This window comes from Gambusia affinis, linkage group LG03 (genome assembly GCF_019740435.1).
Source record: "Gambusia affinis linkage group LG03, SWU_Gaff_1.0, whole genome shotgun sequence".
Taxonomy (NCBI): Eukaryota; Metazoa; Chordata; class Actinopteri; order Cyprinodontiformes; family Poeciliidae; genus Gambusia; species Gambusia affinis.
The window spans coordinates 9,811,499-9,825,589 of record NC_057870.1 but is presented as its reverse complement, the minus strand read 5'-3'; the positions used below and the strand labels follow the sequence as shown (position 1 = coordinate 9,825,589).

At 40.0% G+C, this 14,091-nt stretch overlaps 1 protein-coding gene across 5 annotated transcripts in view; it reads right to left on the bottom strand.

Moving 5' to 3' along the window:
* Window positions 1-598: 598 nt before the first annotated feature.
* Window positions 599-14,091, bottom strand: part of dtx1 (deltex 1, E3 ubiquitin ligase) — a 54,627-nt gene continuing 41,134 nt past the window's right edge. For 4 of the 5 annotated variants that reach the window (XM_044110848.1, XM_044110845.1, XM_044110847.1 and 1 more), the window contains 5 exons: window positions 11,040-11,101; window positions 10,709-10,867; window positions 8,947-9,108; window positions 7,980-8,069; window positions 599-6,787 (listed from right to left, as the gene is read on the bottom strand). In XM_044110848.1, coding sequence (XP_043966783.1) covers window positions 6,563-6,787; window positions 7,980-8,069; window positions 8,947-9,108; window positions 10,709-10,867; window positions 11,040-11,101 — 698 coding nt within the window. In that variant the 3' untranslated portion in view covers window positions 599-6,562. Of the gene's footprint in view, window positions 6,788-6,949; window positions 8,070-8,946; window positions 9,109-10,708; window positions 10,868-11,039; window positions 11,102-14,091 lie in introns of those variants that run through there. The other variant, XM_044110849.1, reaches the window with a different exon arrangement.

Here is a 14,091-nt window from a genome sequence, read left to right as displayed (position 1 = left end):
AAAATGGCTTGTCACATGGCACCTAAATGAAAGGTTCAGTAGAAGGAAAAAGTGTGGTAGTTGGTTCTTATACACAAGTGTGTTCATGGAAAATTGAGTGGAAGAAGGGTGAAGCGGAAAAAAGGGGGACATGCTGCCTGTTAGAGTGCTGCATGCATGCATGCTAATGGAAAGTTAAGGGGAAGGAAAAACATCAAAGCGAATAAGCAACAGAGATCATTGTTGACATAACCGCCTCTATACAAAGCGCTGTATAAAAGTGTGTTAATGAAAAATGTAGTGGAGGGAAAGCTAGTTTCTTTAGCAGTGACTTTTGTGTCAAACACTGACTGCTGGTCCACTGTGAAACAAGCTGCTCTGCTTCATGATTGTGTAAGCAACAACATAGTTATAACACTTTTATATTAAAGATTGTTTTTAGTCTTTTGCGATATTCACATTTATTTTCTGGCAAACTGAATTTTAGTCTTTCATCAGTCGTGAGCTACAATAAAGAAAATCAACAGAAATACACGATTACAATATGTCAGAACGTGTGTAACGAATCTATAGAGATAAGTTTCACTTGGCGACTTAAATAACTGAAATAAATGTACTTTTGATGATATTTTTTATTTATACAGATGTGCCTGTAAATCAAAACCAATATAGGCGATAAGATCTTTCTAACTAAAGAATTCAATAAATCAATCTTTTTTTTCCAGAAGACACTATGATGTTTTCATAGACAGAACTATGCATTGTCAATACACTTACAGTTTGGCTGACATGCACCTCTAGGAGAACATTACTGCATCTTGAAAGGACATGAACATAAGTTTTGTTTACTGGACACCTACCTGCCACACACCCACACCCACACACACATAGAACCCCCCCCCCAACTATTTCCACAGTTTTCAGCAAACACTACAAGAGAATACGGCTGTAAATATATTATGTAATATAGCTCTGACCACTTATTCCGCCTCTAATCAAATGCAACATATGAAGTGAATAAACAGAACGAAGCAGTAATGTTACATAAGATTCCTTTTGGAGACAATCATTAAAAAATACATAAAAATATATGTTTTCAAATACATAGCACATTAATGTCCTCAGACTGAAACCCCCTTTGCTCATAAACCAGGAGGTAGGCAAACGACAAAGGAAACATCCGCTGTCATATAAACCAGAAATCTGCCGTCCTGCTACAGACAAGCCACATACTAGAGCTCAAAAATAGGAAATTGCATAAAAGCCTTCTCTCTCTTTTTATTCAGGCAGATAATTTTCTCTCCGTTACTGAAACTTCATCCGACATCGAAAGAACGAAGAAAAAAAAAAAATCCCTGATTCACAGCTTTCTCTCTTGCTGTCCCATTTATTTATTTATCTTTTTCTATATTTATTTCCTTCTTCTTTTTTTTTGTCAGGAAGGTGCGAAGGAGGAAACTCCTGGAACAGTGACCGTTTTTAACACCAGGGGTCAAACATTGCACTGTAGTTCTTCAGAAGTTTTTTGTTTTTTTTTGTTTAAAACAGGTAACACAAAAAATTGCAGGACAATTTAGATAATAAATACCTTTTGTACATCTCCAACAGCTGATGTCTTTGGTTCTGGGGATCGAGGTCACAGCTTTTGTTCTTGCTATGAGCCTACATACTTGTTTTCCAGCTAACAGCTTGGCAATGGGTTTCACTGCACTCATGTTGTACACACACAGTTCAGGATAACTCCACAGACACAAGCCTTTTATTTCAGCTTTTTGCCTACAGTGTGTTATCCAGCCGCTGGTGACTGACGGTACTGCAGATATTTATAGAGGAATGGAGCTTTTCTGTGGTTTTGTCCTCTGTTAATTTACATTTAACGTGGAAGTTTAGAACAATTTGTCTTGGTAGTTCACCAAGGTTATGTATTATCAAACATATATATATATATATATATGTATATTTAATCTTGTTTAGGTTCTACTCATCAATCGAGGAAATTTAACACATTCTTTAGTGTCATGCAATCCTTTGTACCCTACACACTTATTGGTAGCCCTGGTGAAGATGTGTTAAAACTCTTAAATTCATCTTTTATTGGGACATCCTGTCCCTTATAAACCAAGTGTCAAGGCCAAAAGATAAATCTAGATTCAGCTAAACTCTTACTGGCAAAACTCACACTCAGATTATTTGTTGCAGTTCCAGTATTTTTTTTCTTTCAGCTATTTTCTGAATCATAATGATTAATATGCTGCATCCCAACTGGGAAGGTATGTTCTCTTGTCTTTCCCATTTAGGTGTGGCTAAGCGCATACTGGCCTCTGCATCATATCGACTAACTATAATTTACCTAAGCGGATCGGAGTAAGATGTGAAGAAATAAAAATGCTTGTGTTAATTCATCATAATGAATTGCAAGGAGTTCCAATAATTGTGGTACCTGTAATTTTTAAAAGATAAAATAAAATAAAAACAAATAAATAATAAAGCAAATTTCACTCAAAGTGGAATTTATTTTATCTCGACTAAAAAGAACTACATTGTAGGTATTTCTCTGTTTTCAGTTAATTCTTACAATTTAGATTTTTTAGTTAATTTTTATTTGCTTATTTTCTAGTTGATTTACAATTTGAATTTTTGTTTAATTTGTTATTTATATAAGTTCTTTGGTTAGTAATTCACTTAATTAGTTAATTCATTTCATTTTGGGTTTTCAGTGGGTGCTTCATGGTATAAATAGGTTTTAGGAAGGTCATTATGCACATGGGTGGTCATAAGGTTTTTTTTTAACCAGTCGGCCAGTCTCCAGTCAACCAGTTAGTCACTTCAGTCGGTCACCAGTTGCCAGGCTACCAGTCAGTCATCAGTCAACCAGTCAGAGAACAGGTGCAGGAATCAGAGCAGCAGAATCCTGTAACTAGTTTTGCCTGAATACGGAGTAAAACAAAGAAGTGCGTTTTGACTTTTTTGATCTTTTTGGACTGCGTCAGCCACAAACCCATGGTGCTTCAGGTGACTATTAGAGTTGGATTCACCTTTTGTTTTGATCACCTTTAAGTCTTATGTTTTTTGATTTTTGAATTTGAGTTTTGGACAAATAGTCACTACATATACTTTTGTTTTTCTTTTCATTTTCCATACCACATCTGAACCCAGGGTACCAAAGACATAGGGAGGGAGATACACGTCCAAATTCCTTTCACATAAACGTATTTTATACACCATCAGCATGTGTTACTTTATTTTAGAATTATTTGACACCATGGCTGATCTGATGGAAATATTCCTACTTCCAAGCAACAATGCGCAGATGTTTCTTTCTGCTTGTTTGATTGTCTTATATGACCAGAAACATTAACTTGTAAGAAATATGCTAAGCATTTTTTTGGGTTGTCTTGTTGGGCTGAGTGTTAAATTATTAGACTGGGAATTTCTTTCCTACTCACATTATTGCAAACGAACAATGACGACTGATGATAAAGATGATACCTCCTTGTTTTTATGGTCTTTGATTTGGTTTACATGCTGGTCTAATGTTTCATTTTGCTAAAACATCCTCTTACATTTATATCTGCAATTTCGCCTTCAGACTGCACAGACAGGATTTCAAGTTCTGGGCAGGTAGAAGAAGAGTAAAAGTGGCCTAACTCATTGAAAAAAAAAAAAAAAAAAAAAATAGAAAACAGAAAAAATATCTTCATGCTAACCTTCCCTTGCCAATAATAAAAGTCAATTTACTGAATTTACTGGCGTCCGACAGGCAATCAGCAAAGCAGATTCTACATTAAGGTAACGACAGACGCTTCCTAACACTACTTGTAATATACAACGCTCATGACATGTCACGCACGTTTCAGTCCCTGACAAACTGACAAACTTTGCCAGGATCCATTTTGACATGTGTTTGCGTATAAATATGTAGGACAATCTTTTTTTTCCAGTATATATAAGAGTATAAAAATAAACTAAACTTACGCCACCGACTCAAACTGAGCTCAAAATTAAAGGTATATCACATCTGCAATTATATATCATACATATATATGTATATATATATATATATATATATATATATATATATATATTTTTTTTTTTTTTCTTTAAAGCATCGCAAGCCAGTTTTATAAACATCAACTTAAAAAAAAGATAGTAAATAGTAATTTTAGACATCTTCTAAATGAAATAAAATAAAATAAAAAGACTGATTACACAGAAAAGTTGCCTCAAGGTGCTATGGAAGACTATGATTCAGCCCCTGGCCCAACTCATCGAATTGATCACATACACTCAGGAGGATTATCCACCGATAGGTTGCAAAGAAACATTATGAGGGCCTTGAGAAGCTCAAGCTCTCAGATACTACAAATGAGGAGGATGCAGGAGAAAGAAAAAAGCCTTCTCTGCCAAAACGGAAGATGAAATTTTGCACCCCTCTTTAACTCTACAGCTGAGAAGAAGTGAGGTGGAAGCCATGCGTCAGCATCAGCTTAAAACAACTTTGCATGAGCTCAGTCGGGAAATGAAATGTTTCCCTGCTTGCCCTACAGGGAAACATTGCAGTATTGCAGGCGAGCCCCGCAATGGAGCTCAGAAAAGGAAAAATCGTTGGTGTCCGAGAGAGGAACGTCCATCTGGGCACTCAGCTGTTCCACTCAAGGACTTAGAACCAGCACTGCGACGCCTCATAGCAGGCGATCGCGCTCTCGCGCCTCCCGTATGGTCGGGAGTGACTGTTCTTCCGACAGTGGAGAATAATAATAAAGCAGGCTTTCTGTTCGCAGAGGTCAGCCTCATCAGCATCGCCAACGAAGCGGATGAGTTTGGCCTTCAACAAAATCCTGCTGCACAACCTCGACATCCTGTTGCAGGCTTCGTTTCGGCCGGTGAGACCCCTCCGGGGGTCTGCACCTCTCAGACATCTAAGCACTTTGCAGAATACCAATTGGCAAAGAAATATAAATAAAAGCTAAAGATGACCTTAAATAGCTTTCGCCAAATCAGGGATCTTCACCTTAAAAGTTGCCCAGGCCGTTTGCTTCGTATTCACACCCCCTGGTCTTCTCACAGCTTGTTATGTTACAACTGTAACTGTATATGACAACTGTATTTTTATTTGTATTTTTCTTTGTGGAGATGAACTAAAATGACTGCAAAGTTGTGCAGTGAAAGGGAAATAATTTTTGCACTCGAAAATGTCATCAAGTCACCTCTGACAACTGTAAACAAAACGCACCGTAACCATCTGCCTTCATATAAGTAGTAAACGGCTATCAGGGCGTCCTGCTGCTCTGTGAAGGCCTCAGCAGACATTAGTGAACAAACAGCATCACAAAGTCAAAGAACACAGAGAGAAAGTTGTCGAGACGTTTAAAGGCAAGCAGAGCATTGATCTGCAACGTAAAGAGCCACATTGTTTGAAGACGTTGTTTAAGACGCCCCCATCTAAACTTTGAATGAAAGGAGCAGCTCTGGTCAAACTGGACTAAAATTAAACATGTTTTCTTGCAACAGATGCAAAACTATGTGTGCAAATAAATAAATGATAACAATAAAAAAAAAGCTACCACCACACATTACCCTGAACACACCATCCCCAAGGCGAAACAAGATGGCGGCAGCATAATCTTCTTCAGCCGGGGCGGAGAAGCTGGTTGGCGTTAATGAGTTAACGAATGGAGCTCATTAAACGGCAGTAATGGAAGAAAACACAGAAGAATCTGAAGACGAGCGCAGGCTCATCGGGACAACAACCCTAAGCAAACACTGAGAGCCACAACAGAATGGCAGAGACAGAAGCACAAGTTAACGAGTTCGATGGCTCAGTCAATGTCCAGACCTAGATATCTATCCCAAAAGAATTGCAGTAGTTGTAGTAGAGGGTTATTTATAATTGATTTTCAAAACCATCATTTTCCATTTCACTTAACTATGCGCTACCTTGTTGTGAGCTTGCCGTACGAAATCCCAATTTGAAGCTTGTGGGAATAAAGTGACCAGGGGTGTGAATACTTTTGCAAAACACTGTACTGCAATTGTTGGTTGTAAAGGCAAAAATAGCAAAGCAAAAACAAAATACAGTTATAGTTCTCTCCTGCGTATCTTTGTTATGACAGGCAACGGCTTATCCTGCCGTATTTGCTCAACATTCATTATGCAGCATTAGTCGGGGTCATGCATTCGAAAGCTTAGCCTTTAAAATATGTCTGATTTGGACCCTGACCTTCCAACTCATAAGTGCAGAGCGCTTTAGAGGTTTAAGTCTAAAAGGGGTTACGTGCAAACTGAGGCCCGTGGCTTCCGACACGAGTATAAAACCATCCTCACATCCTCCTCTCAGAGGGAGGGAGCTCATCGCGGCGGGACTCGACATCCTCAAGGCCTGGATCGGGAGACAGCTGGGTGGAGATCAAACATAAATCTGGACCATTGGTTTCTGCTTCTATTGCTCTTAGTCAGCCACTTCTGAAGAACGTTTCAGGTTGTAAGCTGTTAAGGAGTTGCCAGACTTGGAACTGGCACATCATGCATTGTCCCTTGTTCTCTGAAGGATGCTGTGTTGCTGGTCGCCGCTGTGGCCGGCGCATCAGTCCTTCAGATTGTCCTCGCCGACGCCCTGGGCCGACAGCTCCGTCAAGACGTTGTCCAAGTAGTTGGGGTCAGGGTAGCCGTGGCCGGTCAGGTTGGAGCCAAACTCCGTCTTGTGGTGAATCTCGTTCCACACGACCGTGTCCGACTCTCCCGTGGTGCTGGATGTGCCGATGGTGAAGATGAGGCGGCGGTCCCAAGCCATGATGAGGAGTTTTAGGACCTGGAGATTCAGAAAAAAAAAAAAAAAAAAAACAGGGGAAGTTGTATAAATCCAACTTTGGACAAAGGGTAAAATAAAAAAAAAAGTAAAACTGGAGAAAAGCCTAGAAATCTTCTAGGGACTTCATGCTTTCCTGATTTTTGATCAATCACAAAAAAACTAAAAAACTAAAAATCCCATCTCCACTCCCCTCCACCCCCTCTCCCAATTATTGAACACATCATAAATACGCACAACCTGGTCATGTTCAAAACAACACTGCTCAAATTGAAAATAGTTACGTAAAGTTTGACATTTCAGTGTCAGGGAGGTTTTTGAAACATTGCAAGGAAGCTTCTAGAAAGCAAAGTGTATTTTCAAATGGAGTCGTGTTGGCAGTCCAGTCAAGATACTCCAGTTGTCATTTTTTCCCCTCGCTCTTTCATGTTTTTCCAGTTTTACATCTTTCACACCTGTTCGGCTATGAAAAAGACACGTCTGCCACTGAAGGTCACGTCCCATCCACTTTGGACGTTTATAGTGTTCATATAGGCTACTAAACCAGAGTTAGACATCAGCAGATAAGAGAAAGCTGAGCGTAATACAGCAAGGAAGCTTTGTTTCATCCTTTTGAAAGGTCTAGTTTTGTCTGCCAATGGACATAGTGGATTTGGAAATGTTGGCGATATTTTAGAAATCTAACTTTCAAGGGGACTCACTGGGACTATTAATAATGCCAACCATGCTAATTGTGTTAGTCAATAGGCTGCTAAAGAAAGTTTAAATGGAAAACCTGCAATCCTGCTGTCTTTGTTTTCAAATGACATTTAATCCAGTTTAACTGCAGAGCTGTGTAACACCTACTGCTCTCTCTTATGCACACAATGCAACAAGTTGCCTCTGCTCCTTAAATAGCTAACTGTTGATCTGTTACCAAAAGGCTTCTTAAGGCTCATTCCTCTTAGAGTAATTAGATACCTCTGTCCCATAACCTGCAGGATTTTATTTAATTTACATATATGTGCAGATGCAGAGAGAGACAACACATTTATACAGAAAGTAGAAAAAAAAACCCCATTATTTCCAGTTCAAAAAAAAAAAAGAATATCCTAAAAATCTGTGCTTGCACATGTACAAAACCGTTGATTGGCCGCAGATCATCTGCTGCCTCTGCGCAGCACGTTTACTTCCTGGGACAGCAGTCGGCGCTCACCCTCCTGCCTTTCTCGTTGTCGGGGAGGTAGCAGTGTCGAGGGAAGCCTCTCGCACTGAACTTCTTGCCGGGGTTGGGATGCTCATTGGTCTGCCGAAGACGTGAAGAACAGAAAACAGATTTTGAGACACTCTACCTAGACCAAATACGGCTTAACAGTGCTGGAAATTTTCACAGCGCCCACATGACAAGCTTTATTGTCAGCGCTACTTAAATAGACCTTGGGGAGCGAGGATGTAGTGCGCACAGTACTTAATAATGTTTCAGAAAGGCTGTTTCAAGCCCCGCCTCCCTCACGTGGAAATGAAATTACATCATATTGATAACAAGAGAAACCTGCAATCGATGCAACTAAAATCTGATATTAACATTTTGAGATCAATTGTTTTATTGTCCTGGCTTCTTTTGAAGAAGGTCCCGCTGTTATTTCAGACATTTCCCTCAAGCATCACAATAACAGATCGCCTTACGAATAATATTATTATAGCGTTTTACTCAAGCTCCAAAATCTACTGAAAGCTGTCAAGGAGTACGCGGAGTGCGGAGGGAGAGGGCACAAAGAAACTCAGCAGACCTCCAGTAATGTCCCTGCTAATGATGAATTGTGCTGCGGTGCTGACCGGAGTGGTCGTGACCTCAAGTACTCTGACCCTGGGGACGCGGAGGCTTCTCTGCCAGTGGAGGGAAAAGGTCAGTTTATTGTCTCCATTAATGCTAATCTCAGCAGTCAGGATAAAATACGCAGCACTGCTCCGACTGGGACTGTACACGCCAAAAGATAAGCCCCACCCACAGCCTGAGACTGCAGTTTCCTCCAAGTCCCAAGCACTTCACCTTTCTGCACAAGTGTCCTTCCGACGAAATGAAGCAGATAGGATTTGCTGAAGAGATTCAGATGCGGGGAGAGACAGCAGATCCATGCGAGGAGGCAGCTGTGGTGGATCCGGTGAAATGAGACGGGTCTCACCTGGATCCCGGCGGGGATGTCGTACACGATGCGGATAGTTTTGCATTCCGAGTAGCCGGGCAGAGAGTGGGGGATGACGTGGTACTCCATCTTCCCAGGGGGCTGGGTGCCTGTTTTCTCCCCGTAGATTGTCTTACACGTTGGGCACTGCAGGCTGCCGTCCTGGTTGCAAAGAAAACAAGCTTAGGTCAACGACTGCTACTGGTGCGTCAGTTAAAGACTTCAATGAGAGAAACAATAAAATGCTCTCTCTGAGACAATCTGAAGGCAATTTGTGATCAAAACTTTAAAGACCTGAAGTTGAAGATGCAGGAAAAAAAAAAACCCAGAAAATTTGTATTTAAAGTGAACCGACATGCGCAGTTGTGGTAAGTACATGTCTGGGTCGGGTCAGTTTTCTCCTTCACGTCCCCTCCCCCACCTGTTGCAGCACACGGAGCGACAGAAAGCTACTTGACTTAAAACAAAGAAAGATTCAACTGATTCAAAGAATTTGCAATTGCAAAAACAAAATATGTGACTGGATTTATGAAGATGTAGTTTGTACGCTACAAACTGCATGTCTGACTGCAGACTGGCTAAAAGAGCAGACAGCTGGGCTAATTATTCAGTTTATATCTGGTGATTATACTCCCTGTGCTAAAAAATAACAAACCTCTTTACAGATTTCATCCATTTTTTGCTTTTTATCAGACTTCAAGTTTTCAGAATACCAAACTTGTACCAATTGAGACACAAAGTGATCATGTTTAAAGATTTTCTTGATTCTAGACGTCCGCGAGTTATTCAGTCTAGGTTTGCTTGTGGATAAAAATAGAATAGTTAATCTTAGTTAGTTAGTTCGTTATTAAGAAAAACAAACAAACAACAAAAACAAGTTGGGTGGCTTTAACCCCCAAAAAAATCAATTTAGAAAATCATATTTGTTGCTGTGAAGCAGGTCTTTAGAAACAGTCTGTCATTTACTTACTTTCAGGGTTTTTGTTTGGTTAGGCATCTTGTAATAAAATCAGCACGTTAAAATTGAGCTGGATGAAATGATGCATGATTTATTTATTTATTTATTTTGCATTACTCCAGCAAATAAAAGTAAAAGAAAACCGGATTACAGTTGCATTTCAGAGTAAAGTCTAAACTCATGTGAGAAGTAATGTGAAGCTACACTACTAAAATGGTTAAGTAACACACTTAAAAAAGCTTTTTCCAGGAAAAAAACGAAACCTGTTTAGGCAGAACAATGGCGGCCCTTTTATGCACGACGTTCGTTTTTCTTTTTAAAACTTAAAACTGAACACTCACCAGTGAACCCGTGTGGGTGGGGAAAGAGAGGAGGGGGTTTGACGCTTTGAGTGATTAAGTACTTTGAATACTCGTTGAAAGGCATTGTTATAATCTGTAAATGCCATATTTAATGTTATGATTAGCACAAAAGCTGAAAACTGAAAGACAAAACCTTTGAAACTGTCCCCACGCGCATTTTAAGATGCAATCAGGAGAACCAATTATGGCCGACTAAATGCGCTATCTGCATTTCAAGGAGTCAAAACGAAACGAACAGAATTTACTGTGATTTTATGAAACACTATGCTGACACGACCGATCCGCCGAGAGCACATAAGATCCCCCATCTGCGTGCGCCGCAGCTTCTAGGCCCGATAATTTACCAACGTCATGAGAACTAGTCGAGCTCTAAGATTTCGAAAGGTTTATTTGAGCCTGGAGCGACATCATAACAATGTCTGGCTCGCAAGCTTTTACCCACCTTATTGCCATTGTTGTACATGGCCACCAGGCACAGCAGATGGTACATGTGACCACATTTGCCAAGTTTGCCCACCGATTCTGGCTTGATGCCTTTGTGCTGCAGGATGCCTTCGTAGCCTGATGACATCGCCAGCCTCTCCATGCAGATGGTACAGTCCTGGAAGAGCCAACCAGAAATACTTCTGCTGCTATGGTTGCGTGTGTGTGTGTGTGTGTGTGTGTGTGAGAGAGAGAGAATCTTTCACACCCAGTTAGGATGCTGAATAGTGACAGATTGCATCTGGTGGTAAGACAGGAAACTTTTTGCTGTTTATTTTTTCTGTCCTCACCTCATCTGGCACCACTTTAATCTTCTCTGTGTATCTTCGGACCACATCCTCCGGGGTTTTACCTGGTGATAAAATCAAACAAAAAGAAATTATCCTCCAACAAATTGTAGCAAAATCTGAAATATGATAAAGAGTAATTTTTTTTTAGCCTTAAAACAAATGACTCTTATGTTGCAGAAGCACAAACTCACCCTGAAAATTTTGGAACACTCATTCAACAGGGAGCGGGGGGAAATAAATAAAAATGGGCGCAATTATTGGCACTCCTGCTGTGCCGTAGGCTACAGGAGTGCTAAGCTAAGAAATGGATTTTGCTATTTGGCTAAAAGAAATTCCTGTGTTGAATGTTGCAAATGATTGGACGTATTGCCACATGCACTTTCTACCCACAAAATTAATTAAAAGCTTTTGCCTTTGTCCTCAAAACCTAACACAATTGTTTTTTTGTAAAACACTTGCTTTCACCAATTTGAGTTTTATGAGTTTGTAACATGACATTAGTGTATTAAAATATAGATTATGTTTGCACAAAGAAAAACAAGTAACTGTGATAATGCAACTTAAAAATGGGATGTCCATTTTGATCCAGCTCAAATTTTTCTGACACTACTATCTTTTCTACGGCGCTCCCCCCCCAGACAGGTTTTCTATGACTTAGGTCTCAGATTCTCATTGGGATAAGGTTGATTTTATGTTAGATGAAACATTTCTGTTAATTAGGCAACGTCAAAAAATCATTATCCTGCTGAAAGACTCAATGTCGACCCATTTTCATTATGGATAGTTTTATTATTCATTAATCCATGCACTTTAGTTACATAGGCACCCCGTGGATTTGGAAAAGAAACATACCCACACCATCGCAGATTCGTCATCGTACGCAACACTGGAGGGCTTTTTCACATATTTACACTTTGTTTCAAGCCACACCTACACTGGGATCCCAATAAAACTTGATATTCTGACAAACCAAAAGTATAGAGGTCCAGTTAAGCTGCTAGCAGAGTTCAGAAAAATTCATGTTTATGCTTTTAAAATTGACAAAAAAGATTTTCCTCCTGACATCATTATTCCCCGGTTTGTGGCTGAGATGTGAACTGTGTTGTTAACTTACCTTACTATATCCTGCTCATAATCTACAGTGACAAAATAAATGTGGGTCCTCCTCTGGCCTAGAGGCCAGTGGCTAAATGAAATGGTCTTCTGTATCATGACATATTTAAACCCTCAGGGAAACAGCACGTCATTTATTATTAATTAAACATTCCTAGAAACTGGAACCTTAAAATAAGCCTTAAAATGATCCAGTTTAATCTACATACCAATAATTACAACTCTTGTTGTGGTTTTTTATCTCTACTTTACAAATTAAAGGTTCAACTTTTCTACATTTTCCAGCCTGAGATTCTCCTACTACGACGGAACATAAATATTATTTTAAAATATTGTTGCATCTTAAAAAAAATGTGTTTATAAATGTGGCACTGGGATTTTTTCGGAGGTTTTTTTAATAAGAAAACATGCTTTGCCCGAATATGGTACAGACATGTGATGGTAAAGAGGAGGTCACCTTCAAACCGGCACATAACAAACAGCAGTTTCCTACACTCCCTGGTAATCCCTGTGTGCAACCAGGCTACCATGGCTGAGAGCGCACACACACACACACACACACACACCCACACACACAGCTTACACCCCTAATACGCTTATAGGCAACCTCTTTCCCCCATGAGCCTTTGTTTGTTCATTTGAGACACAGCCAGCGAGCAAAAGCAGGGGCAGCGGTGGAAAGAGACAGAAAAGCTTCGGCACAGAACAAGCAGAGAGGGAGGAGAGAGAACAGGAAAGAGGAGAGAGATATAGGTGCATGAATAAAGGATATTGCACAACTGGGAGGGCTTAAATAGTAAGATCAGAAACCTCCCAGACAATTTTTTTATGTGCAATAAGCAGAGTGAGAATAAAAAAAAAAGAGAGAGAAAACCCCCCCGCTAATCTCTAGAATGCTCAGTGCCACCCAGTTTATGTGAGTTTTTATCCTACAATTGCAAACAGGGACAATATCCCCACTAATATTGGTCACAAAGTCTATAATTTCTAATATCATTGTCACTGTAAACTAATATTAAATGAGGCAAAATAACAAAGTAATTAATAGGTGCTGAGAAGACCAATGTTACTTTTTCCCTCAACACTGTGCCACTTTGATGCGCCAAACTTTGCTCAGACGTTTTCTTGGTAAAACATCACAAAAGGCCCACTGACCAAGACTTGACGAGTGAATAAATAAATCCTCTGTCTATCGAAGGTTCGCTTCGAGCTTTGAAATGAACTGAGGAGAGTTGCTTCACATGAGCAGCTGAAGTGAAAAAGAAAAAAAAACCCACACATTTTCAGCTAAGAAAACTTGTCAACCCTGTGATCTTTTTGCTCAATAATGAAATTAAAACGGAAATGACCGTTTTCTTTACTGCAGGTATTTTTGACTCAATTATTCACAACATCAGAGGCGCCAATGTAATTAAAGCCAATAACGATTGCTAAGTTCTGCTGATAGCCTGAGGAAACACTGACAATAAATCAGCCTGCACTGGAGCAGGTTGTTCCCTTAAGGGAGACGGTTCTTATTAATACATCAGTGCATTTCCTGCTGCGTTATGCCAAGTGTTCTGACTGTGAAATTGTCCTTTATCATCCAGTTTCTATATATCCGATTATTAACCCGGCAGCTAAATCCTGTTACAGCTTCTTTTTCAGCGTTGACACTTGTCTGACCTGGAATCCGTCTGCAGCTGCCAGTACAGGATGTAGTTTGTAGCTTCAGCCACAAACACGCGGCTTGAAACTTGGCACGATGCATTCTTGTGTTATGGTGAACTCCCAAGTCTGGCAACACTCCAGGTTTTCTAGTGGATCCCCAGACTGAGGAAGGAAACTGGTTACTTACTGTTTTTCCTCGGTCGCTTTGGTGCATTTCTCGAGTCATTTTCGAGATCCGCAAAGCAGTAGGTGCATTTTTCGAAGAGATTCGTACAAAATAGCAAAGTAG